Here is a 25,387-nt window from a genome sequence, read left to right as displayed (position 1 = left end):
AGGGTTTCGGCCTGAAACGTCGTCACTACCTCCTCCCATAGATGCTGTCCGGCCTGCTGAGTTCTGCCAGCATTTTGTGTTTTGTATTTATTTCCAGCATCTGCAGATTCACTCGTGTTGCCAGGACAAAGAAATACTATTTAGGAGTATTTTAAAGAAAGAAAGAGATGTAAAGAGATGGATAGATTTAGAAAAGTAGGGACTTCCGGTAAGATGATGATTGCTTAGCTGCTCCGAAATTTTGTTCCATTATTGTCGCTATCTTTGCACTAAATGTCTCCATTTTTTAAACCTTAGTTAGGAACTTTTTCGGTATCTCTTACTTGCCTGTGAACATATCTAACTTACAATGTCTAGCAAGAGTTCTAAATCCGGGAGAAAGGAAGCTATGGCTCTCTCAGACGAGACCCTGGCTGCACTCGGACAGCTCCGAGACGAAATTTTAAAGGAATTTAAAACCGCTTTCAAACAGTTGGAAGACAAACTGGATCAGATCAACGATAAAGTGGACAAATATGCTGAACACCTATCTCGCATCAATTCGACTTCTGAAGATTTAGAAAGTCGTGTTCGATACTTGGAGACTCTCTGTTCCAGCTTAGAGGAAAAATGTAACAAACTCCTTTCCAAAATGGTGGATCTCGAAAATCGCAGCAGACGCTGCAATCTTAGAATTCTTGGATTGCCAGAGGCCACCGAACAGGGATCAACAGTGAAGTTTTTCGCCGAGTTTCTCTGTGAGATATTCGGGAAAGATTTGCTTCCGAACCCGCCCGAGCTCAAACGGGCACACAGGGTCTACGTTCCCCCCGGAATTCTGGGCTCCCGCCCGTGACCAGTAATCTTGTGCTTCCATCAATACCAGGTAAAACACAGTCTGATTGTGGAGGCACGTCGCAGAGGTTCTTTTACTTTCCAGGATACAACCATTCGCTTTGTGGAAGATTTTGCACCCCAGACCTTAAAGATGCGCGCTGAGTTTAAAGGCGCAATGAAAGTGCCTTTTGATCGTGGTTTTAAACCCTCTCTTCGTACTCCTGCCGATCTACGAATCAAGCTTAATACTGGAAAATACAAGTGGCTCAAATCAGCGAAGGAAGCTGAAGCATTTGTGGCAAGTCTTCCGGCTATCCAGTCATCTTCGGAACCCGATTGGACCTCCTAAAATGGTGGATAAGTACTTCTCGTAGTAAAATTACTTTTCCTGGACTCAGACTTTACTTGAATCATTCAGACATTATTCATTGAAACTCTAAGGGCTGTTGACAATCTCTCCCTGGATTTGGTGTGTGTGTATAATCTATTTTTATTCTTGTATAACTCTATCTACAGAGTTCTACAACTGACTCTAACTTGTTTTGGAGGTTTGAAGTCTTTAGTGAAGGCCTCCCTGTTTGCTGGTTCACAGTTTAATTGCCGGTTTATTTTTCCTTTTTTATATATATATATATTTATTTAATTATTTTCTTTTCTTCACCCCTTTTTTCTAATCTCTGAATTTTTTTCTCTCCTCTCTGTAAATGGTTGATAAATACTCATCTTGAATTTATAATTTTCCCCTTCCTCTCCTTTTTTTTTTACTTTTTTTCCCCCTTTCTCTTACTTTATTCTTCTATAATTTTTCGCAGGTAGGTTAGTTTTGGTTTTCTTCCGATTTTCTCTGTATTAAGTTTTATATTTCTGCAGAAGGTGTTCTAATCTGTAGTTATGTTTTCTAGTGCATAAACTAGTTACTATTTGCTATAGTATTTATACGGAACTGCTGTTAATGACACAGATCTGGAAGGTGTATTTGGGTTAATTTTTTTGGTAGAGCTAGCTACTTGTTTTGGTAGCAGTCTAGTTTTGGGTTGTGTGGGTGGGGTGGATTTCCCAGTTCCAACATCGCTCACTGTATCTATTGTTTCTCTTTATTGCTCAGGACATGTATATGTTTTGATTTTACAAATCTATGTTTACATCTCTGCTCCCAGACTGCTATTGTACTGCTTGACTTTTTATATGCCTGCTGCCTTTTATGCATTAGTAATTGATAATGGCTAGTGCACTTAAATTCGTGAGCTGGAATGTAAAGAGATTGAATCACCCTGTTAAAAGGAGGAAGGTATTCTCACATATCAAACAACTCAAAGCTGACATTGCTTTCCTTCAAGAAACTCATATTCGTTGTTTTGATAACTCCCGGCTTCTGTCAAAGTGGGCGGGTCAGCATTTTCATTCATCCTTTCCCGCTAAAGCTAGGGGAGTCTCCATTCTTATTAACTCAAATATTCCTTTTGAACTCCATAATAAAATATCTGATACAAATGCCCGTTTTATTATTGTTTCTGGTAAACTATAAAACACTAAAGTTGCACTAGCAAACCTGTATGCCCCCAACTTTGATGATGTTAACTTTTTTGAACGGTTTTTTTCCTCACTATCAGACTTAAACTCATACTCTCTTATACTGGGTGGTGACTTCAACTGTTGGTTGGATCCTAATCTGGATCAATCGTCCTCTGTTACCAGATCACCTACTAAATCTGCCTTAGCTATCCAATCGTTTCTCTCTAATTTTGGTATCTCTGATATATGGCGTTTCCTCCATCCTACGGAGAGAGATTATTCTTTTTTCTCACATGTTCACCATACCTTCACTAGAATTGACTATTTCTTACTCAATAACCAACTTATTCCATTTGCCCACTCTTGTGACTATCAGAGTATACTGATTTCTGACCATGCCCCAATTACTCTCTCTCTGAACTTTCCTGGTCTCCCTCAGAGGAATAAACACTGGCAGTTTGATTCAACTTTATTATTGGATGATGATTTTGTAAAATTTATTAAGGATCAGATAACCTTTTATTTTAACACTAATACATCACCTGAAGTGCCATCCCAGATTGTCTGGGATGCCATGAAAGCATATCTGAGGGGTCAAATAATCTCTTACACAGCAAATCTCAACAGAAGATCCTTTGCAGATCGATTAGACCTCATTAACCAGATTAAAGAATTGGATCAAATATATGCCCAAACTAAGAACCCTGAATTATACAAGAAGTGCGTTGAACTCCACACTAAATTTAACCTTCTGTCCACTCAACCTGTCGAACGCCAACTTCTCGAAAGCAAGAGTCGCTTTTACATTCATGGGGATAAGTCTGGTAAATTCCTAGCCAATCAGCTGAGGCGTTCCAAAGCCAAACAACATATTACAAAGATCCGGAAGGAGAACGGAGACTTTACATCGGATCACTTAGAAATTAAAGACGCATTTAAAAAATTTTATTCTCGGCTTTATTCCTCTGAATCTCTGAATGACAATATCTCTGTTGATCAATTTTTACAGAATCTGAATATCCCCTCACTTTCATCTGATTTCAAAGCCAAACTCAATGCGCCTATATCATCAGAAGAGATATCTTTTGCAATTTCTGCACTGTCCTCAGGGAAATCTCCTGGACCTGATGGGTTCCCTGTAGAATTTTATGAATCATTCTCTTCACTTCTTTCTCCTCAGTTACTTTCAGTATTATCTGACTCGTTTAATTACGGCAAATTGCCACCCTCTTTCAATGAGGCATCTATTATTCTTCTTTTAAAAAAGGGCAAAGACCCAACAGAGTGTTCCTCGTATAGGCCGATCTCTCTGCTCAATGTTGATGTAAAGATCTTAGCTAAAGTTTTGGCTCATATATTAGAAACCATTATTCCCTCCATTATCTCTGATGACCAAACAGGCTTTATTAAAAACCGTCTCCCTTTTTTTAACATTCGGCGTTTATTTAATATCTTATACTCACCTCCAACTGGGATTCCTGAATGTGTTATTTCCCTCGATGCGGAGAAAGCATTTGATCGTATAGAGTGGAACTACCTTTTTGCAGTCTTAGAAAAATTTGACCTCGGCCAAAGTTTCATTTCTTGGATCCAATTGCTGTACCTGTGTCCTACTGCTTCTGTTTTAACTAATTTTCAGAAATCCCAAGTATTTAATCTCAAACGTGGCACCCATCAGGGATGCCCCTTAAGTCCCTTTCTCTTTGATTTGGCTATAGAACCTCTGGCGATAGCATTTCGAAACTGTCCTGAATTGACCGGGATTTGGAGAGGGGGTGTTGAGCATAAAGTTTCTCTCTCTGCTGATGACTTATTACTCTTTCTCTCAAATCCGTCTACATCCTTACCTCTAATGTTTTCACTTCTTGACCAGTTTAGCCAGATCTCTGGCTATAAACTTAATTTACATAAGAGTGAACTTTTCCCAATTAATAAAGAAGCACAAGAACTAACATTTTGTGATCTCCCTTTTAAAGTAGTCCATAATCAATTTACTTATCTTGGAATTACAGCCACAAGGAAGTTTAAAGATCTCTTTCGTGAAAACTTTGCCAATCTTTCATATGCTATAAAACAGAGTCTGGTACAATGGTCACCTCTATCTATGTCTTTGGTAAGTCGTATTAATGTTGTTAAAATGTATGTTCTCCCCAAATTTTTATACTTATTTCAATCTATCCCAATTTTTATTCCTAAATCTTTTTTTGATTCCTTAGACTCTATTATTTTGTCATATCTGTGGCAGAATAAGCGCTCTAGAATTAATAAAATCCATCTCCAAAAATCTAAAAAAGAGGGTGGCATGGCTTTACCTAACTTTCGTTTATATTATTGGGCAGCTAATATATGTTGTGCTACCTTTTGGTCTTTCTTCCACGGCCAACCCGAGTGCCCTAACTGGGTGGCAATGGAGTTGAGCTCCACTAAAGAATTATCTATCGCTGCACTTCTTGGCTCTGCACTCCCTAGTAGTCTGCCCAGATCAATAGCTAATCCTCTTGTTAGACACACTTTGCGTATATGGGCTCAGTTCAGGAAATGCTATGGTTTCCAGGGGTTTTCCGTTTCCAGCCCTGTCGCACATAATCACCTTTTTTTACCTACTACGTACGATTCAGCATTCCATGTTTGGTATAGGAAGGGCATTAGACATTTTGAAGATCTCTTCATTGATAATCGCTTCACTTCTTTTCAGCAGCTCTCTGTTAAGTTCAATCTGCCTAACGCTCATATTTTCAGATATCTCCAAATCCGACACTTTATTGCTCCTTTAATTCCTAACTTTCCTGAAATGCCTGCGAAAAATGTTATGGACCTATTTCTTTCCATTAATCCACTAGGTAAAGGTTTAATATCAATTATCCAAGATAAACTAGCAGCCTTACGACGGGCCCCTGTGGATAAAATTAAAATGGCCTGGGAGCAGGATTTAAATATCTCCTTATCCGAGGAGAGCTGGGACTCAGTTCTCAAATCGGTTAACTCAACCTCTCTTTGTGCTCGCCATTGCCTTTTACAGTTTAAGATTGTTCATACAGCCCATATGTCTAAATCTAAACTATCTCGATTCTACCCTAGCATTAGTCCGCTCTGTGATAAATGCAAGAGGGGCGTGGCCTCTCTCATCCATATGTACTGGTTCTGTCCTAGCTTGGAGAAATTCTGGAAAGATGTCTTCACTACGTTATCGTGTATTCTGAATCAGCACCTAGAACCAAACCCCTCAATTGCTCTGTTCGGTTTTTGGGGCGAGACAGATTTATGTCTGGGTCCGACCAAATGCCGAATATTATCCTTTGCCTCTCTCCTGGCTAGACGCTTGATCCTCCTTAGATGGAGAGATGTTGCCCCGCCCACTCATGCGCAATGGCTTAACGACATTATGGCCTGCTTGGACCTCGAAAAAAATCATTATTCAGTTCTTAATTCGGATCTAAAGTTCCATAAGGTCTGGGGACCTTTTATCGAGTACTTTCATAACCTTCCTCCTGACTAGGGTTTTTTTTTTCTTTTTTTTCTTCTTTTCGATCCCTTGCTTTCAGCTCCCTTTTTTTTCTGGTAGTAGGCATTATTATCCTCTGTTGCTAAGTGTATTCACAGTCTGGGAGTTTGACTGTCCTGACTTACACTCTCTATATTGTGTTGTGGTCGGTCTGGAGTTGTTGTTTTTTCTTGTGTTGTGGGGCTTGGGGAGGATACTAAGCTTACTTGTCTTTAATTTAGGTGCTTTTTTGTTAAATTCTCTTCCTTTGTAGCATATTGTTATTGTATGCTTAATTTTGCACTGTATTAACGTTCCTCATTGGGATTTGGGGGTTTTAATTTGTAAAATGTTTTGAAAAACTAATAAAAAAATTTAATTAAAAAAAAGAAAAAAAAAGAAAAGTAGTTTCAGATCTTTGGACTTGGCAGCTGAGGACACAAATGTCAGTAATGAAAGAACTGAAAAATCATGGATAGTATAACGCAGATACTTAGGAGGGTTATAAAATGGCAGGAATCAAAAAAGGAAAAGACTAAAGAGAACACTCAATTAACCAGGATCTTGGTAAGAATAATGTAATAGTGCTAAAGCCATCTCAACAAGGATGGATTTTGCAGAAGAATGTGTTGGAATTTGCGCATATATTATTCTACAAACCAAAAAGCATCCATCCAAAATACCACACTGGTGAACAGAGTGTTAGCTACTGAGGCAAATATCATGGCTTTCAAAATCCACTTTGTGATTTAGGCTGTTTATTTCCTTTCCAAATATATACCTAGATGTAAAGCTTTTAGGAAATAAGAAAACTTTTAGACACATTCTCATTTCAATTGCAGAAAAATCAGAGGTAGCAAACACAAGAACAAACAGTTATATTTTGATACTGTCAAGCAAGCCTAAAAATAAGACTGCAGTGAAATCAGCTGACAAAGTGAAAATGAACACCAAAACAGAATTGTTTGCGTTAAAAGCTCTAAACTTTCTGAAGGCGTCAATGCGTATATTCAGTAATATTTAGTAGGACTGAAAGAACAGTTTACTGTATCAAAGTCATAAATACAAGAGATGCTGCTGTGGTGAACTACATATACCTGTCTGGACACGCCCCCCCTGCTGACTGCTCCTGTGGCTCCTCCCACAGACCGTGGCTCCTCCCATGGACCTCGGTATAAAGGTGATTAGAGACACAGCCCTGGCCTCAGTCTCCAGGATGTAGTGTGGTGGTCAATTGCTGCTTGTTCTTTCTTCCAGCCAATAAAAGCCTACCTTAACCCACATCTCAGTTATTGATGGTGCATCAGCTGCAAATGCTGGTAACCATGAGCAACACACACAAAATGCTGGAGGAACTCAGCAAGTCAGGCAGCATCAGAGAAGGGGTATAAATAGTCAATGTTTCAGGCTGAGACCCTTAATCAGGACTGAAAAGGTAAGGAGGGGGGTGAGGAGAAGCAGTGCAAACTAACAGGTGATAGGTGAGACCAGGTAAAAGGAAAGATGGTGGATGGGGGGGGGAGTTGAAATAAGAAGCTGGGTGTAAACAGTAAAGGGCTGAAAAAGAAGTAATCTAATAGGAAAGGGAAGGATGGAAACCAGAAGGAGGTAATGGGCAGCTGAGGAGAAAAGAAGGGGTGAAGAGGTAACCAGAATTAGGGATGGAAAAAGAGAGAAGATGGGAGGGAAGAAATTACCGGAAGTTGGAGAAATCGACATTCATGCCTTAAGACTGGAGGCTATCCAGACAGAATATGGTAAGTTGCTCGTCCAGCCTGAGTTTGGCATTATCATAGCAGCAGAAGAGGCTATGGGCAAGCATATCGGAATGGCAATGGGAAGTCGAATTGAAATAGGTAGTAGGAAATGCTGCCTTTTTGCAGTGGACTGAGCGAAGGAGCTTGAAAAAGTGGTCCCCCAATCTACATCGCGTTTCAGACTTGCAAGTAAAATGTCACCCCACCTAGGGGAAGGACTGTGTAAAAGTGCCCTAATACAATTTCATTCAGTTCCACTTATGTGTGCCAGTTACCTGTTCTTTAATTTCCTGCATTCTGTGACTCTGCTCCTGAATTTCCTGTAGCAGCTGGAGTGCTTTGTCATCTTCCTGAGATGCTTCTACACGTGCCTGCTCAAGGCTACGCTTCAGGCTCTGAGGAGAGTCAAATCATAACATTAGATAATGAAGAAGCCCATCCACAATTACTGCTACTTTATTGGCAGGAACATGTACTCATTTTGAATATTTTGGGAATGTTACTTCAAAATTAAACTCCAATTCACATTATCAACAATGATCTATAAACAGACCAGCCCACACAAAACTGAATTGTTTCAATCTACCAACTCTGTCTCCTCATTTTCATGTCATCACTGACTGCTGACAGTGCTCCAAGTGAAGGAAACCATATATCACAATCAGCTTAAGTACTTTGCTGCAGCAAAGGCAAGTCAGTGAGGGGGGAGAGGTGGTTGATTAGCTTAGACAGAAATTTATTTCCTGCAAAAATCTCTCCTGAAAGTTCAAATTACATTTATTCACTAAGTATGTACATACAGTGCCTATAAAAAAGTACCGTAAATTCCGGATTATAAGCCGCTACTTTTTTCCCACATTTTGAACAGCTTTGAACTCTGCGGCCTTTAATCCAGAGCGGCTAATACATGGTTTTTTTTCATGCCGCCTCGTAAACATTTTGCCTCGTAACAGTAGACCAATAAAATTGATGAGTAGTTCACAGAGGTCCAATGAAATTGTACGATAAATCAAGCGCACTTTCACAATTAAATTATTGTAAATCAGTCATTTGTACTCACCCTCATCAACATGGAAAATACTCGAAGAAAAGCAAGACCCGAGCGCGTCAGACCCGATTAGACCCGATCGCGTTACGCAAGCGCGTCAGACCCGATTAGACCCGATCGCGTTACGCAAGCGCGTCAGACCCGATTAGACCCGATCGCTTTACGCAAGCGCGTCAGACTCGAGCGAAAACGCTGCTTTTAAGTTAAAGTCGATCAATAACTTTTCCTGGTAGGCTGCAGTATATATATTTTTACCAGTCGCTAGGAGATATTGGAATGTTGTTCGTGCTGTTCAGTAAAAAAGTATATGCAACGTAATTTGTGTTACCGATACGTATGTATATTTAAAAGTAGCGGTGCGGCCTAAAATCCGGTGCGGCCTTTACAATTAAAAAATTGATTTTATTTCTAAAATTAGAGCCAGCGGCTTTTAATCAGGTGCGCTCTGTAGTCCGGAATCTACGGTATTCACCCCCACCCCCTTGGAAGTTTTCATGTTTTAGTGTTTTACAACATTGAATAACAGTGGATTTATTTTGGCTTTTTTGACACTGATCAACACAAAAAAACTCTTCCGTGTCAAAGTGAAAATAGATCTCTACAAATATAAAACACAAAATAATTGATTGCAGAGCTATTCACCCCCTTTAATACAACACACCAAATCATCACAGGTGCAGCCACTGGTTTAGGAAGTCACATAATTAGTTAAATGGGGATCATCTGTGTGTAGTCAAGGTGTTTGAATTGTCTGTAGTAAAAATACAACTGTATCTGGAGGATCCAACTGCTGGTGAGCCAGTACCCTGGCAAAAACTACACCATGAAGACAAAAGAATGAGCAACTCTGTGAAAAGGTTATTGAAAAGCACAAGTCAGGAGATGCATACAAGAACATTTCCAAGACACTGAATATCTCTTGGAATACAGTTAAGTCAATCAAGAAATGGAAAGAATAATGCACAGCTGTAAATCTACCTGGAGCAGGCCATCCTCAAAAACTGGCCGTGCAAGAAGGGGACTAATGAAGGAGGCCACCAAGAGACCTATGACAACTCTGGAGGAGTTACAAGTTTCAGTGGCTGGATGGGAGAAACTGCGCATACAACAACTGTTACCAGGTGTTTCACCAGTCGCAGCTTTATGGGAGAGTGGCAAAAAGAAAGCCAGTTGAAAAAAAAACTCACATGAAATCTTGCCAGAAGGCATGTTGGAGACTCTGAAGTCAGCTGGAAAAAGGTTCTATGGTCTGATGAAACTAAGACTGAGCTTTTTGGCCATCAGACTAAAGACTATGTTTAGTGTAATCCAAACACAACACATAATCAAAAACACACCATCGCTACTGTGAAGCATGGTGGTGACTGCATCATGCTGTGGGGATGCTTCACTGATGCAGAAGGCTTGTGAGGGTAGAGGGTAAAATGAATGCAGCAAAATACAGAGAAATCCTGATACAGTCTGTAAGAGAACTGCGACTTGGGAGAAGATCTGTTTTCCAACAAAATAAAAGAATATGACCCAAGCATATAGCCAAAGCTACACAGGAATGGCTTAAAAACAACAAAGTTAATGTCCTGAAGTGGCCAAGTCTGAGTCCAGATCTCAATCCAATTAAGAATTTGTGGCTGGACTTGAAAAAGGCTGTTCACTCACAATCCCAGTGCAATCTGACAGAGCTTGAGCAGCTTTGTAAAGAATGGGGAAAAATTGTAGTGTCCAGATGTGAAAAGCTGATTGAGACCTATCCACTGACTCAAAGGTGCCATTGCTGACAAAGGTGCATCTACTAAATATTGAGTTGGAGGGGGTGAATACTTATTCTATCAATTATTTTGTGTTTTATATCTAATTAATTTAGATCACTTTGCAGAGATCTGCTTTCACTTTGACATGAAAGAATCTTCTTCGATTAGCATCAGAAAAAGCCAGATTAAATCCACTGTGATTCAATGTTGTAAAACAATAAAACATGAAAAATTCCAAAGGGTGAATACTTCTTATTGCCACTGTAACCTTGATATTCTTCTTGTAGGCAGCCACTAAACAAAGAACACAATAGAATCTGTTTAAAGAAAAATCCCACACAACAAAACCATCAAACACTTAATGTGTGAAAAAGAACAAATGCAATATGGGTAATAAACATTTGATAGAAAACCTCTTTTTATAAACTTAACTTCATCCTAAACATCAAAATTTCCACATCAGCTATAAAATCGACATCTGCTCCCAACATAGAAGGTCTCAGTTAAACAGCAAGATGAGCCAGCAGTTTGATGTTCAAGACTAATTGTTGTAGAAAAGGCTTGGCGATTATTACCCATCTTTAGCCCAAATTCTCATGCAAGGGCTTTGCCAAAAACTTGCTTAAATGAGAATTATGAACCTTTACTGAGCGACAAACTTTTGTTCTTGCCCTATCTGACAAAGTTCATCTTGGAGCTGCTTCAAGGCTGAAGGAAGCATTTCTATTGCATGTTTAATAAGTTATGTGCCTATGAAGTTGTCTAATGCTGAAGGTAGGTGCTCATTAGGCAGAGACCTGCAGTCAGAAATGAATTCCAATTGCTCAGAAATAGAAGGAGAAACGCCAATATAAATTACTGTTCATAAGAACATTTAGCACACACACTTCAGAATACTGAACCAGTTTATGATGGATTTCAGCACAAAACACAATTGGTAAAGTCTAAACATTTTTGAGCTCAACATTCATGCTTCAACTTCTGATGGTGCATGAAAACAAATAAACCTAAAGAATAGTGTTACCAGCCATATTTCCAACTACACAAAACAAAAAGACCATACCATTTTATGAGTAGTTTGTTCACTGATCTAGATCTGACCAGATATAAAAGATGGATGCAAGGACTCGGGCCTCTTTCTAGACTCTTCCTGTTCCCTTGTTGATTTCCCTCAAATATACTGTATGCTGGTTTCCTCCCAGGGTGACATCAAATGAAATCAAATGAAGGCAAAGCGAGAGTACACACAGGAAATTCACGTGCACTTTTATGACGCCAGGGACACATTCCAAGGAACTTTGTGCTCTTCACTCTCTCCATAGCAGAGCTATTGATGTGCAGTGGGGAGTGATTGGCCTGAACCTCCCTGAAGTCCACAGTCATCTCTTTTATCCTGTCCTCGTTGAAGCTCAGGTTGTTTTCAAATCTCTTCTCAACCTTCTACATTCCAAGGAGTAAAGTCCTAACCTATTCAATTTTTCCATATGACTCAGGACTTTCAGTCCTGGCAACATCCTTGTAAATTTTCTCTGAACTCTTTTAAACTTATTTACATCTTTCCTGTAGGTAGGTGACCAAAATTGCACATAATACTCCAAATTAAATGTCACCAACGACTTATACAACTTCAAAGTAACATCCATGCATTTGATGCAACTAATAGATTAAATTATTGCCAAATAAAGAATCCTATCTCACGACTTAACAAAGATCATGAATCCAACCTCAATCATAGTAAATATTGTCAACATGAAGAGTACATCGATGATGTATATTAAAGTGATATGGAGATGTTTGAGGATTTTAATTGGATATGCATTCATCAGGTTGTCATCAGAATGACCTTGCAATACTTGGTGTTGCTTAGCTTCTGATTCAAGCCAATAGAGCATAAGCATACAAAATCTGGAAAAGTAGTCTGCTTGGGTACAAAAGAACAACCCAAGCTACACAGCTAATTCAAGGGTGGAGAAGCACCATTATTTTGATGCCTGATCTGACTTAAACTTTACATGATGGTCACCTCTTGAGACTGGGTCACATAGTCAAGTTCTAACCAGTAACTCAACATACAGTATACACTCACAAAGAATACTAACCTAACATATATTTATGAAACATTTGAGAGATCTTTCTCAGAGCTGGAGTTTAAAGTTTATTTCTTTCCAATTCTTAGGAGTGAATTTGGAAAAAAATGGATCACCGGTGACAGCAACTATTAGGAAATTTGAAATAGCATTTCAATTCTGAATGTCAGGTTGGTACAAAATGGGTTACTGATTTTTGTGGATCATCTATGACATTCCTTTCAAATATGAAAACCAAATATCAAATTTTGCTAAAGGTTATGACATGGCATCCTGGTTCACTTCCTAGGTGTGTTCTCAGTTATTCAACAGAATGCCGTCTGGCCTTAACAGTTTTGTATTATAAAAAAGCAAATAGGTTCCTGTTTCTGCTCTTAATGGAGTATCAATTGATTTTGGGAGAATTCTGTTGTAAACTAAGGATAGCTGCTGTGATAGTTTCTGCCCACGCCCACTTTTAAATAGACTATAATTAATCTTTCAGTTCATATATGAAAACGATCAACGAGTTGATGTACACAGCCAGGGCTGTACCAAAAAAAAAGACCTGATATGAACATTTGCAATGAGAATTCAGAGAGAGAAAAATCAAAGCTAACATTTCATTATTATAGTAATCTTACTATGTCTTTATAATGTTTGGACAAATTCATGTAATCACTCCAAAGGAAAGTAAATGGGAAGCTACACTAAAAATAAAATATTTCAGTCTATATTAAGTCAAAATGTGCCAGTCAACAATGATACAAATACAATTCAGACTAAAACACACAGCTACATGAGTCATTTATAAATATGCAATCATACAACACATTTTAACTTAAAATAGAATGCAGAAGGGATTTTTACATTAACAGTAAAAGTTCAAAGTTCAAAGTAAATATGTCACCATATCTAACCCTGAGATTCATTTCCTTGTGGGCATACTCAATAAATCCAATAACCACAACGGAATCAACGAGAGATGGCAAAAACAGGATAGACAACCAATGTGCAAAAGACAACAAACTATACTAATACAAAAAGAAAGAGAAAAAAAGGAAATAAAAATAATAAATTAATAAGCAATTATTATCGATAATATGAGATGAACAGTCCTTGAAGTGAGTTCATAGGTTGTGGGAACAGTTCAGAGATGGGGCAAGTGGAGTGCAGTTATCCCCTCTGGTTCAGGAGCCTGATAGTTGAGTGGTAATAACTGTTCCTGAACCTGGTGGTGTGAGTCCTTAGGCTGCTGTACCTGCCTCCTGATGGCAGCAGTGAGAAGAAAGCATGATGTGGGTGGTGGGGTCCTTAATGATGGATGCTGCTTTCCTACGACAATGCGTTGTAGATGCATTCAATGGTGAGGAGGGCTTTACCCTTGATGGTTTGGGCCATATCCATTACATTCCATACCAGGCTGTGACGCAGCCAGTTAATATACCCTCTACCACACATCTGCAAAAGTTAGTCAAAGTTAAGGATGTCATGCCAAATCTTCACAAACCTCTAAGCAGAGGTACTGCTGTGCTTTCTTCATATTTGAGCTGGGCCCAGGGCAGGTCCTCTGAATTGATAACACTGAAGAATTCAACATTGCTGACCCTCTCCACCTCTGATTTCCTGTGGACTGGTTCATGAACCTCTGGTTTCCTCCTCCTGAAGCCAATAAAATCAGCTCCTTGGTCTTGTTACCAAAGAGTAAGAGGTTGGTGTGGCACTTACTCAGCAAGATTTTCAACCTCACTCCTCTATAACATGTATTTATAGAGCAGCTTTACAGACCATAAAACACAGGAGCAGAATTAGACTATTCGACCCATCAAGTCTGCTCTGACATTTAATCATGGCTAATTTATTTTCCCTTTCAACTCCATGCTCCTGCCTTCTCCCCGTAACCTCTGACACCCTTACTAATCAATACTTATCAATCTCCACTTTATTCCAATATAGTATTCCAAGACAATTTGAAAAGGGATTACCAAACAAAAGCTGGCATTTATTCACACAAGAAGATATTTAGAAAGACGAACAAAACATGGGTTTTAAAGATCTTCCTAGGAGGAAAGAATGCAGAGAAAGCAAGATTAAGAAGAAAATTCCACAGTTTAGGCACTGAAGCCTCAGCTGTCAACAGTAAAAATGGGAATTTACTGCTAAGTATTGGATGAGATCATGAATGGACATGAAACTGAACTTGCAAATGGCATTCAATTCAGAACTTTTAAAACTGTAAAAGCCGCAACTCTTGCTCAAACTAGCATGTAGCCAATCTGGCTGGAGTGGCAGCATACTGGGTATGAAGTTGTGAGTTTGAACAGAATGGAAAGACAGTGAAAGAGGGTAGGTGCTCCCATTTGCGGGAGTTTATATTAACCAGCTAGTAATCATTTAATAATATTAAACATTTTATTCATTGTTTTTCTCAATGCAAGTTTCTATGTTCAATCTTAAAAGATGGTTACAAAAGGCTGAAAATAAAATATAAATAATATAATTTCATAAGTGGAAGTATAGATTGTCTAAACGCAGATTTTGGAAGTACATGTAGAGTAGGACTGTGTCAAATGAACATCTCAGCTATAAGTGACCCCATTTGGCTCAGAGTCAAGAGAAAAACCATCAACTAGAGACATTCCTACAAATCAGAGCAGAGGGACAGTTTGTTATAGAGACGTGCAGGATCAGTTCAAACAAAATGATTTGAAAGACAGAATCTCAATCCTTAGCTCCTTTAGAAATAAAGGCAAACACAAGAGCAATGAGATGAACAAAGCTTGGTATATTCTTATTCAGTTATTCCACAGAATGGTCATAAACAGACAGTTAATTGGCTAAATTTTCAACAAGCAAAATAACAGTAATAAAGCATTATCAGTTTTATTTCAGCAATGTATGAAATGAGATGACAGGTCAAAAACATGAGTTTTGAAGTTCTGCATATTATGTATCTGAGAATTTATTCACATTGTAACACGTTCTGTTTACCATAGAAATTTCTTCATGCACTTTCAAATATGATCATTTACTTTCGGCAAAGAAAAGGAAAACAAACAGATGAAATTATAATTCTGTAAGAGGCAAAAGAGGAGACAGTGTCACAATGTTAGGTATGATCTCACCAAAATCCACACTACAGAAACATTAAAGACATGGGCACAGTCTCATTAAGGGGCAGTCAGAGTACATATCAATGAAAACCAAGTTGCACCCTGACAGCTCCCAGGAAGAGTGAAGTGAGACTGTGTTTTACCCTATCGCAGCAGAACTGCACACACCAATGATAGACGTCATGTGGGGGGGGGGGGGGTGGACTAGATGCATCACAGTTTTCATAAATATTTTAGAAGATAGATTTGAAAGCCAGGCATATAAACACTACATTGTGCACAGCGTTAAATGAAATGGAGATAATTAAAAGAATGAATTAACACAAAACAAAGATCAAAGTTTTCATGATATTAAAAGAATGGATAAACATTAGAGATCCCTACTACAAACAAAAGAAAATCTGCAGATGCTGGAAATCCAAGCAACACACACACAAAATGCTGGAGGAACTCAGCAGGCCAGGCAGCATCTATGGAAAAAAGTACAGTTGATGTTTCAGGCCGAAACCTTTCGGCAGGATTGGAAAAAAAAGCTGAAGAGTAGATTTAAAAGGTGGGGGGAGGAGAGAGAGAAACATGAGGTGATAGGTGAAACCTGAAGAGGGAGGTATGAAGTAAAAGAGGTGGGAAGTTGATTGGTGAAATTTACCGCAAGTTCGAGAAATCGAGTTCATGCCATCAGGTTGGAAACCACCCAGACAGAATACAAAGTCCAACCTAAATGTGGCCTCATCATGACAGTGGAGGAGACCATGAATAAACATATCTGAATGAGAATGGGAAGTGGGGTTACAATGGGTGGCCACTGGGAAATCCCACATCTTCTGGCAGGTGTTCAGCGAAGCAATCTCCCGATCTACATCGGGTCTCACCAATATACAGGAGGTCACACCGGGAGCACTGGACGCAGTATATGACCCCAACAGACTCACAGGTGAAATGTCACCCGCCTCACCTGGAAGGACTGTTTGTGGCCCTTAATGGTACTGAGGGAGGAGTAGCAGCACTTGTTCCACTTGCAAGGATAAATGCCAGGAGGGAGATCAGTGGGGAGGGATGAATGGACAAGAGAGTTGCATAGGGAGCAATCCCTACAGAAAGCAGAAAGTGAGGTGGGGGAGGGAAAGAGGTGCATGGTGGTGATATCCCTTTGGAGATGGCAGAAGTTGTAGAGAATTAAGCGCTGGATGCAGAGGCTGGTGGATGGTAGGTAAGGACAAGAGGAACCCTATCCCTGGTAGGGTGGCAGGAGGATGGCAGACATGCATGAAATGGAAGAGATGCAGTTGAGGGCATCATTGATGGTGGAGGAAGGGAAGCCCTTTTCTTTGAAGGAGGAGGACTTCTTTGTTCTGGAGTGAAAAGCTTCATCCTGAGCAGTTGTGGTGGAGAAAGAGCTGGCGTTTTTACAAGCAACAGACTAAATTCCTGCTAGTCATGAAATGAAGGATATTGCCAAAAAAATTAGTCAGACCTTTCAACAGCAAAGCTAGAAAACACTTCTGCAAAGAGTTTTAACCAATACAGGGAAAAGGACAGTAATCTGGAATGTGATCATAGTTCAGTTATGATTTCACTCAAGGTAGAGCAAATGAGGGGTAAACAAACTACCAGGGGCCATGTGTTCTGAAACCTGAAAACAATCTAAACAATATTCACAGACATGATCCTATTTTGGATGCTACTACTTACACTGCATTCTGTAATATATGTTGCCAAGTCCTGCTCCAGGATTGACTTCTGGCTTTCAGATGCCTGAAGCTCCACATCCTTTTGCTCAAGGGCTGTTTCCAGCTCACAGACTTTTCGATGTAAATGTGTGACTTCTTGATCCATCTGAAAAAGAAGCATTTTAAAACAGCAAATAAAGTCATTTGGTATCATTAACATAGTTGAATCTTAAATTTCTGGTTCAATCCAGATATAACAACAGTTCAGGTTTAATAGTAACTGGTTATTTCATATTACAGTCAATAGGTAACTGCAGAGGAAAGTTGAAGAGATAAATTATCATTATAGTTTCCAGTTTTCTCTTAAAATGTACCAATTTTTTTTACCTGTGTTGCTAATTTTCACCAAAATATTGCTATACAATGATGATATTTTGATTTGGGACCTCTTCTGGAGATGGTATGACCTGTACAAAGGGGACAAGTTACATCTGAACCCGAGGGGACTAATATCCTTGTGGGCAGGTTCACTAGAGCTGTCAGGGAGAGTTTAAATTAATTTGGCAGGGGTATGGGAATTGGAGTGACAGGGCTGAGGATGGGGCAATTAGTATGTAAGTAGATGCAGTGTGTAGTGAGACTGTGAAGAAGGGCAGGCAGTAGACAGAGCAAAATTAGAGTCAGTGGGATGAGTTGAAGTGTAACAGGCAGGTTTAGTAGAGCTGTTAAGGAGGGTTTAAACTAATTTGGCAGGGGAATGGGAACCGGAGTGATAGGGCTGAGGAAGGGGAAACCAGAAATAAATCAAAGATAGCATGTAACAGAGATGAAAGAAAGGACAGGCAGGAGATGAGCATAATCACAGCCAGTGGGATAAGTTACAGGGCAATAGAGGCCTGGTGCAGTTAAAACAGATAGCAACAGATACTGGACTGAAAGTATTATATTTGAATGCACACAGCATAAGAAATAAAATGGACGATCATGAAATTCAGCTACAGATTGGCAGGTATTATGTTGTGGCCTGCAGAGTGACTTAGATAGTTTAGGGGAATGGGCAAATAAGTGGCAAATGGAATACAATGTTGGTAAGTGTATGGTCATGCACTTTGGTGGAAGAAATAAACAGGCCGACTATTATTTAGATGGGGAGAGAATTCAAAATACAAAGATGCAAAGGGACTTAGGAATTAACCTCCAGGTTGAATCAGTGGTGCAGAGGGCAAATGCAATGTTGGCATTCATTTCTAGAAGTATAGAATATAAGAGCATGGATGTGATGTTGAGGCTCTATAAGGCACTTGTGAGACCACACTTGGAGTATTGTGTACAGTTTTGGGCTCCTTATTTTAGAAAGGATATACTGACACTGGAGAGGGTTCAGAGAAGGTTCATGAGAATGATTCCAGGAATGAAAGAATTACCATATGAGGAATGTCTGGCAGCTCTTGGGCTGTATTCTCTGGAGTTGAGGAGAATGAGGGGGGATCTCATTGAAACATTCTGAATGTTAAAAGGCCTGAACAGATTAGATATAGCAAAGTTATTTCCCATGGTAAGGAAAGTCTAGGACAAGAGGGCACGACTTCAGGATTGAAGGATGTCCATTTGGAACAGAGATGCAGAGAAATTACTTTCATCAGAGGTTGTAAATCTGTGGAATTTGTTGCCACGAGCGGTTGTGGAGGCCAAGTCATTGGATGCATTTAAGGCAAAAATAGATAGGTTCTTGATTAGCCAGGGCATCAAAGGGTATGGGAAGAAGCAGGGGAGTGGGGATAACTAGCAGAATTGGATCAGCCCATGATTGAACAGCGAAGCAGACTCTTCGGGCCAAATGGTCTACTTCTGCTCTTATGGTCTTTTGGTAACATGGGGGCAATATTGAAAACAGTGATGAATCTCGGATTGAAGGTGTTCTGTTTGAATACATGTGGTATACGGAATAAGATAATTGCTTTTGTGGCACAGTTAGAGATTGGCAGTTATGATGTCTGGGCATCACTGAGTCGTGGCTGGAAGAAGATTATAATTGCAAGCTTAGCATTCAAGGATACACATAGTATTGAAAGGACAGCAAGTAGGCAGAGGGTGTAGACTGGCTCTATAGGAAAATAATAAAATCAAAACATCAGAAAGAGGTGACATAGGATTAGAAGATGTAAAATCCTTGTGGGTAGAGTTAAGAAAACGCAAGGATAAAAAGACCTTGATGGGTGTTATATACAGGCCTCCAAACAGTAGTCAGGATGTGGAATATAAATTACATGGGAGATAGAAAAGGCATACTATATAAAAAGAGCAACGTTACGATAGTTATGTGGGTTTCAATATTCAGGTAATTTGGGAAAATCAGGTTGATGCTGGATCCCAAGACAGGGAATTTGTAGAATGTCTATGAGATGGCTTTTTAGAACATTAGGAGAAAGTCATTTCTGGACTGGGTGTTGTGTAATGAACCAGATTTGATTAGGGAGCTTAAGGTAAAGGAACTTTAGGAAGCAGTGATCATAATATGATAGAATTTACCTTGCAGTTTGAGAGGGAGAAGCTGAAGGTGAAGAGAATTACAGAAGCATGAACAAGGAGGGGACAGGCAAAACAGTGATGAGTGGAGTTTCTGGGGCAGTTTAGAAAGCACAGATACATCCCAAAGATGAAGTATTCAAAGGGAGGATGACTCAATTGTAGCTGATAAGGAAAGTCAAAAAAAGCATAAAAGCAGGACAAATAATATAGCAAAAAATAGTAGGAAGTTTAAAGAATTGGGAAGTATTTAAAAACCAACAGAAGCCAACTAAAAAGCCATAAGGAGAGAAAAGATTAACTATAAAAGTAAGCTGGCCAAAAATATCAAGAAGATACCAAAACTGTTTTTCAGATACATAAAGAGTAAAGTAGAGGCAAGAGTAGATATTAGACCTCTGGAAAATTAAGACGGGATGTAATAGGGGCCAAAAAATGGCAAACAAACTTAATAAGTATTCTGTGTCAATCTTCACTGTGGAAGACACTAGTAGTATGCCAGAAATTGGAAAATGTCAGTAAGCATAAGTGAGTGCAGTTGTTATTATGAAGGAGAAGGTGCTTGGGAAGCTGAAAGGTCTGAAGATAGATAAGTCACCTTGACCAAATGGACTACACTCCAGGGTTCTGAAAGAGGTGGCTGACGAGATTGTGGAAGCATTAGTAAAGATTTTTCAAGAATCATGAAATTCTGAAGTGGTTCTAGAGGACTGGAAAATTTCAATTGCCACTCCACTCTTCAATAAGGGAGGGAGACAGAAGAAAGGAGATTATGGGCCAATTAGCAAGACTTCAGTAGTTGGGAAGATCTTACAGTTCATTATTGAGGATGAGGTTACAGGGGACTTGGAGGCGCATGATAAAATAGGCCAAAGTCATTATGATTTCCTTAAGGAGAAATCTTGCCTGCCAACTTTGTTGGAATTCTTTGATGAAATAACAAGCATGATAGACAAAGGAGATGTTCAGGAGGCCTTTGATAAGGTGCCACACAGGAGGCTCCTGAACAAGATAAGAGCCCATGGTATTATAGTTAAGATGCTAACATGGATAGAATATTGGTTGACTGAAAGGTGGAAATGAGTGAAAATAATGAGGGCCTTTTTCTGGTTGGCTGTCAGTGTACAGTATTGGGACCTCTTCTTTTCACATACGTGTCAATGATTTGTGACAATTGATGGTTTTGTGGCCAGGTTTGTGGATGATACAAAGATAGGTGGAGAGGTAGGTAGTGTTGAGGAAGCAGAGAGTCTTCAGAAGGACATAGACAGATTGAGAGAATAGGCGAAGAAGTGGCTGAAGGAATATAGTGTAGGGAAGTAATGGACAAGCACCTTTGAGAGAAGGAATAAAGGCATAGACTATTCTCTGAATGGGGAGAAAATTCAAAAATCAAGTGCAAAGGGACCTGGGAGTCCTTGTACAGGACTCCCTAAAAAGTTAACCTGCAGGTTGAGTTGGTGGTAAGGAAGGCAAATGCAATATTAGTATCCATTTCGAGAGGACTAGAATATAAAAGCGAGGATGTGATGCTGAGGCCTTAATAAAGCATTGGTCACACAGTGAGTGGTGGTTGCATGGAATGCACTGCGGTGACAGTGGTAGAGGCAGATACAATAGGGCCTTTTAAGAGACTCTTAGATAGATGGAGCTTAGAAAAATAGTGGGCTATGCAGTAGGGAAATTCTAGAGTAGGTTACATGGTTGGCACAACATCGTGGGCTGAAGGACCTGTAACGTGCTGTAGATTTCTATGTTCTATGGTCCAATCACACAGGTTATTATGAGTAGTTTTGGGCCCTTTACAAAAGGGTGTGCTGGCATGGAGATGGTCCAGAGGAGGTTCATGCGAATGATTTCAGGAATGAAAATGTTAATATATAAAGAGGGCTTGATGGCTCTGGACCTGTACTCAAAGGAATTCAGAAGAATAAGGGGGAATTTCATTAAAAGCTATCAATTGTTGAAAGGCCTCGATAGAGTAGGTTTGGAGAGGATGTGTCCTACAGTGGGTGAGTCTAGGACCAGAAGGCAAAGCCTCAAAATAGACGGATGTCCATTTAGAACATAGATTAGGAGGAATTTCTTCAGCCAGACAGTGGTAAATCTATGGAATTCATTGCCGTTATTGATTGTGAAGGCCAAATCATTGAGTACATTTAAAGCAGAGGTTGATTGATTCTTGATTAGTTAAGGCATCAGAGGTAATGGAGAGAAGACAGGAGAAATGGGTTGAGAGGATTAATAGATCAACAATGATGAAATGGTGGAGCAGACTCAATAGTTCGAAAGGCCTAACTCTGCTCCTATGTCTTATGATCAGTAAATGTTTCATATTTTCACAGAAAGCCTACACCAATCCTTTGTATGATTTTACATGCGCACAAAGACCAGATCAAGCAAATTTCCTGCATGTGTACAAGACTTTTCTGAATAAGTGTAAATGAACGAATAAATATCTTCTCTGATGTGAAGCCTCAAGTTTTATTTCCAAAACACAAACTCTTTCTATTACAGATGTCTCTAGATTCAGAAATATTCTTTCGATTTTCTTCTGCTATATAGAATGGGTTTTTTTCTGTCCTAGATATTCAAATGTTCTTCTGTGCTTCCCTCCAAAGCACCAAAACTTATTTATATTGTAGCTTAAGACACTAGAAAAGACTTATTTAACCTATTATAAATGTCCTAATCTTTGGAAAGTGCTGTGATCCATCACGATAACCCTGCTAATTGTATTCTTCAAGTAATTATTCAATTCCCATTTGGATCTGCATTTTTTCAGTCTCAGGCAGTGAATTCATCATAACAATATACAATAGAAATTCTCTTCATGCCCTTATGTCAGCTCAGTTTTTTTTCATTATCATCTTAAATCAATGTGCACTGATTACTGATATCTGTCACTAGAAATACTTCATTTATTATACAAATAAAGCTTATTAATTTTGATATTAACCCTCTTAATCTTGATCACTTCTGTCATCAAAACATTTCTGTAGGATACATCAGGAATTACTTCTGTTCACTGCTCTTGCCAGACCTGATAATTATTTCCAGATTTCCTGTTCATTCCCTGCAGAGCTCTTAGAATCATTTAGCTTTTCTTATTTTATTTGACTAGCTAGAGGTCAATAGATTAGGGAGTTGAGATTTTGCCATTATTTTCCAAATAAATAAATGCTGTTGCATTCCAAATTATAATCGTGTGATTGTGCTGAGGAATAATCCAGCCGCAACTACAATTTGAGCTTAGTTTCTAAAAACTAACATATAGCTTTCTTCATTAGTAGTTCTCTTCAAATAGATAGTAGGTGCTAACGAGTTTGAATTTTTGAACTAATACACAATGAAGTAATATATCAGTTTATAGCTCTATGCTTTTATACTATATTTAGGACAATGCTAAAATATCAACGAATTTCTCCAACCTCAAAGAATCAAAACATACAATAATTCGTTAATTGTTGAATTTGCACATATTTTTAACATTGGTTTTGTATTTTGTAAGACAAAATAAATTCAGCTGCAGTATCAGGCATAGAAACCATTGGCAAAATCTGCACAGACATTAACAAAACAGTGCAAGAATTGCTGTCATAATGAGATCCAATTGTGAAATAATAGATCGTACTGTTTTTACAACAAAATGCAACATAATATTTACAAATATGTGCACCAAACTGAAATCACACAAAGATCACTTCAGGAATTTACAATTTACCAATATTAGAAAAGATCTGTGAGGAACAAAAGAAACAAAAAATGGTAATGCTGTTAATAATAAAGATAATATATGAAATGTACCATATTATTTATGAGAAATAATCCCTATATATTTTGTCCCCCAAGTACCTTATGACACGTGTCCTGTGACTCCAGTAATTCTTTATTCTTTAACAGCAGCTTTTTTTCCAGAGAGTTAGTCTTAGCTGGTGAGTCCATCAATGAGGTTACTGATCTGCAAAAATATCAAGACTATTTTATTATTTTTACATACATTCCAAGGAAACCAGAGTATCAATGCCAGGTTAATTTATTTTATGATGTCCTTTTTAAATAAGTTACACATTAGTCAGTTTACACACAAACTGTCTGGCAGCATGTTTGGAGGGAGATGAACAGTTGATGTTCCAGGCCAAACTTTTAACTGATCATTTCCATTCATAAATGCTGCATGACTTGCAGAGTTCCTCCAGCATTTTATTTGTTTTGCTCCAGATTTCCAATATCTACGATCTCTCTTATGCCTCCAAGAATTCAGCAGAGGGGTTCATTCTTCCAAAAACCTGAACACTAACATTTAGGATTCCTTGTCATATATGAAATTAGGAAGATAAACAAGTCCAAATTTAAATTTAACCAGATTATCAATTTAGCTAAAAGAAGGCTAATCTTCAAATTTGTATCAGTTGTTGCCATTGAGTATTGGGCCTTCAGACTTAACAACATTATTTTAATGGCTCAGTGGACTTCAATAATAATCACAATCTCTAACAAGCCAAGGTCCAACTACCTTTCTTTATTATTGAATGGCATTACTAATTTTGAGCCCCCACCATGGACTTTCTGTGGGTTCACCACTAATCAGGTGCTGTTAAAGTGTCTTAAGCATTTTCTAGATGATACACAGCATCCATTATACGTAGGGAGTGGAGGGAATGAATATTTAATGTGATAGACCATATAGCACACCCGATTTTGTGCTGGATAATATAGCTTTTTGAGTGTTGTTGCAATTCCACTTAACTGAGCAAGCAAAAAACATTCCATCACAATCCTGCACAAAAAATGGGACCAAAGTAACCACAGGTGAATCATTTCCTGCTTGATACCTAGCAATCAATATGCTCCTATAGCCAAGAGTATTTATGAGGTTCAGCTGAATTGCTGAGCCATGGTAAAAAACTGGGAAAAGGCTTAGTCCTGTTAGAATATGGACCTATCTCAACAGCACTAAAGTATACTCAAACTCCAATTCAAGTATAAAACCTGAAGCAATACAAAGGGAACCAGACAGTGTGATGGAGCAGCAATTGTGATGCTGTTTCACTGTTCTAGGGACCAGGGTACTGTAAATTATCCCTTAATGTAGGTAAGTGACAAAGCTATTAAATGACTGTTGATGAATGCATGAGAGAGAATAAGTTGTAGAGCTAGAGTAAAATAGTGAAAAAGAAACTGTCCAACGGAATTTGCTCTGTTGAGTTGAATGGGCTTCTTTAGTGTTGTAAGCATCCATGAAATAAAACTTCTGGATTCAGCTCTGACATAAATGGATTCCTGTTAAGAACCAGTCCTACATCAACATTTGTACAAGCCCGAACCCCGTATTATGAAATTGCCTAATAATTGTCTTTTGCTATTTGACAGACCTTGATACAAAGCTGAGAGACAGTGGGATTGAATGATGTATTTCAACAGACCCTGAAGTAATCTTCACTATTAGCTCTGATGCAGTAGGTGCTATTCACAAGTATTGTCACCTCAGCCATTCTCCAAAAGTTTTATTTTGCATCCTTATGGCTGAACTTATAATTTATTAGAAATTTTCAGCAGAAAAAAGTGTGGAATTAGTTAGCTAACTGAGTTTTTGCCTCAGTCTGGCAACAGACCAAATATTACCTGGTTTATTGAACTCCATTTCAGA

The 25,387-nt window shown here is 38.8% G+C and overlaps 1 protein-coding gene across 8 annotated transcripts in view; it reads right to left on the bottom strand.

Moving 5' to 3' along the window:
* Positions 1-25,387, bottom strand: part of LOC140738238 (citron Rho-interacting kinase-like) — a 244,104-nt gene that overhangs the window by 134,726 nt on the left and 83,991 nt on the right. For all 8 annotated transcript variants that reach the window (XM_073065370.1, XM_073065371.1, XM_073065378.1 and 5 more), the window contains 3 exons: positions 23,593-23,698; positions 17,234-17,377; positions 7,842-7,961 (listed from right to left, as the gene is read on the bottom strand). In XM_073065370.1, coding sequence (XP_072921471.1) covers positions 7,842-7,961; positions 17,234-17,377; positions 23,593-23,698 — 370 coding nt within the window. The remainder of the gene's footprint in view (positions 1-7,841; positions 7,962-17,233; positions 17,378-23,592; positions 23,699-25,387) is intronic.

This window comes from Hemitrygon akajei, chromosome 14 (assembly GCF_048418815.1).
Source record: "Hemitrygon akajei chromosome 14, sHemAka1.3, whole genome shotgun sequence".
Lineage (NCBI taxonomy): Eukaryota > Metazoa > Chordata > Chondrichthyes > Myliobatiformes > Dasyatidae > Hemitrygon > Hemitrygon akajei.
Note: the sequence above shows the minus strand (reverse complement) of the source record. Positions and strands in the feature narration are given on the sequence as shown.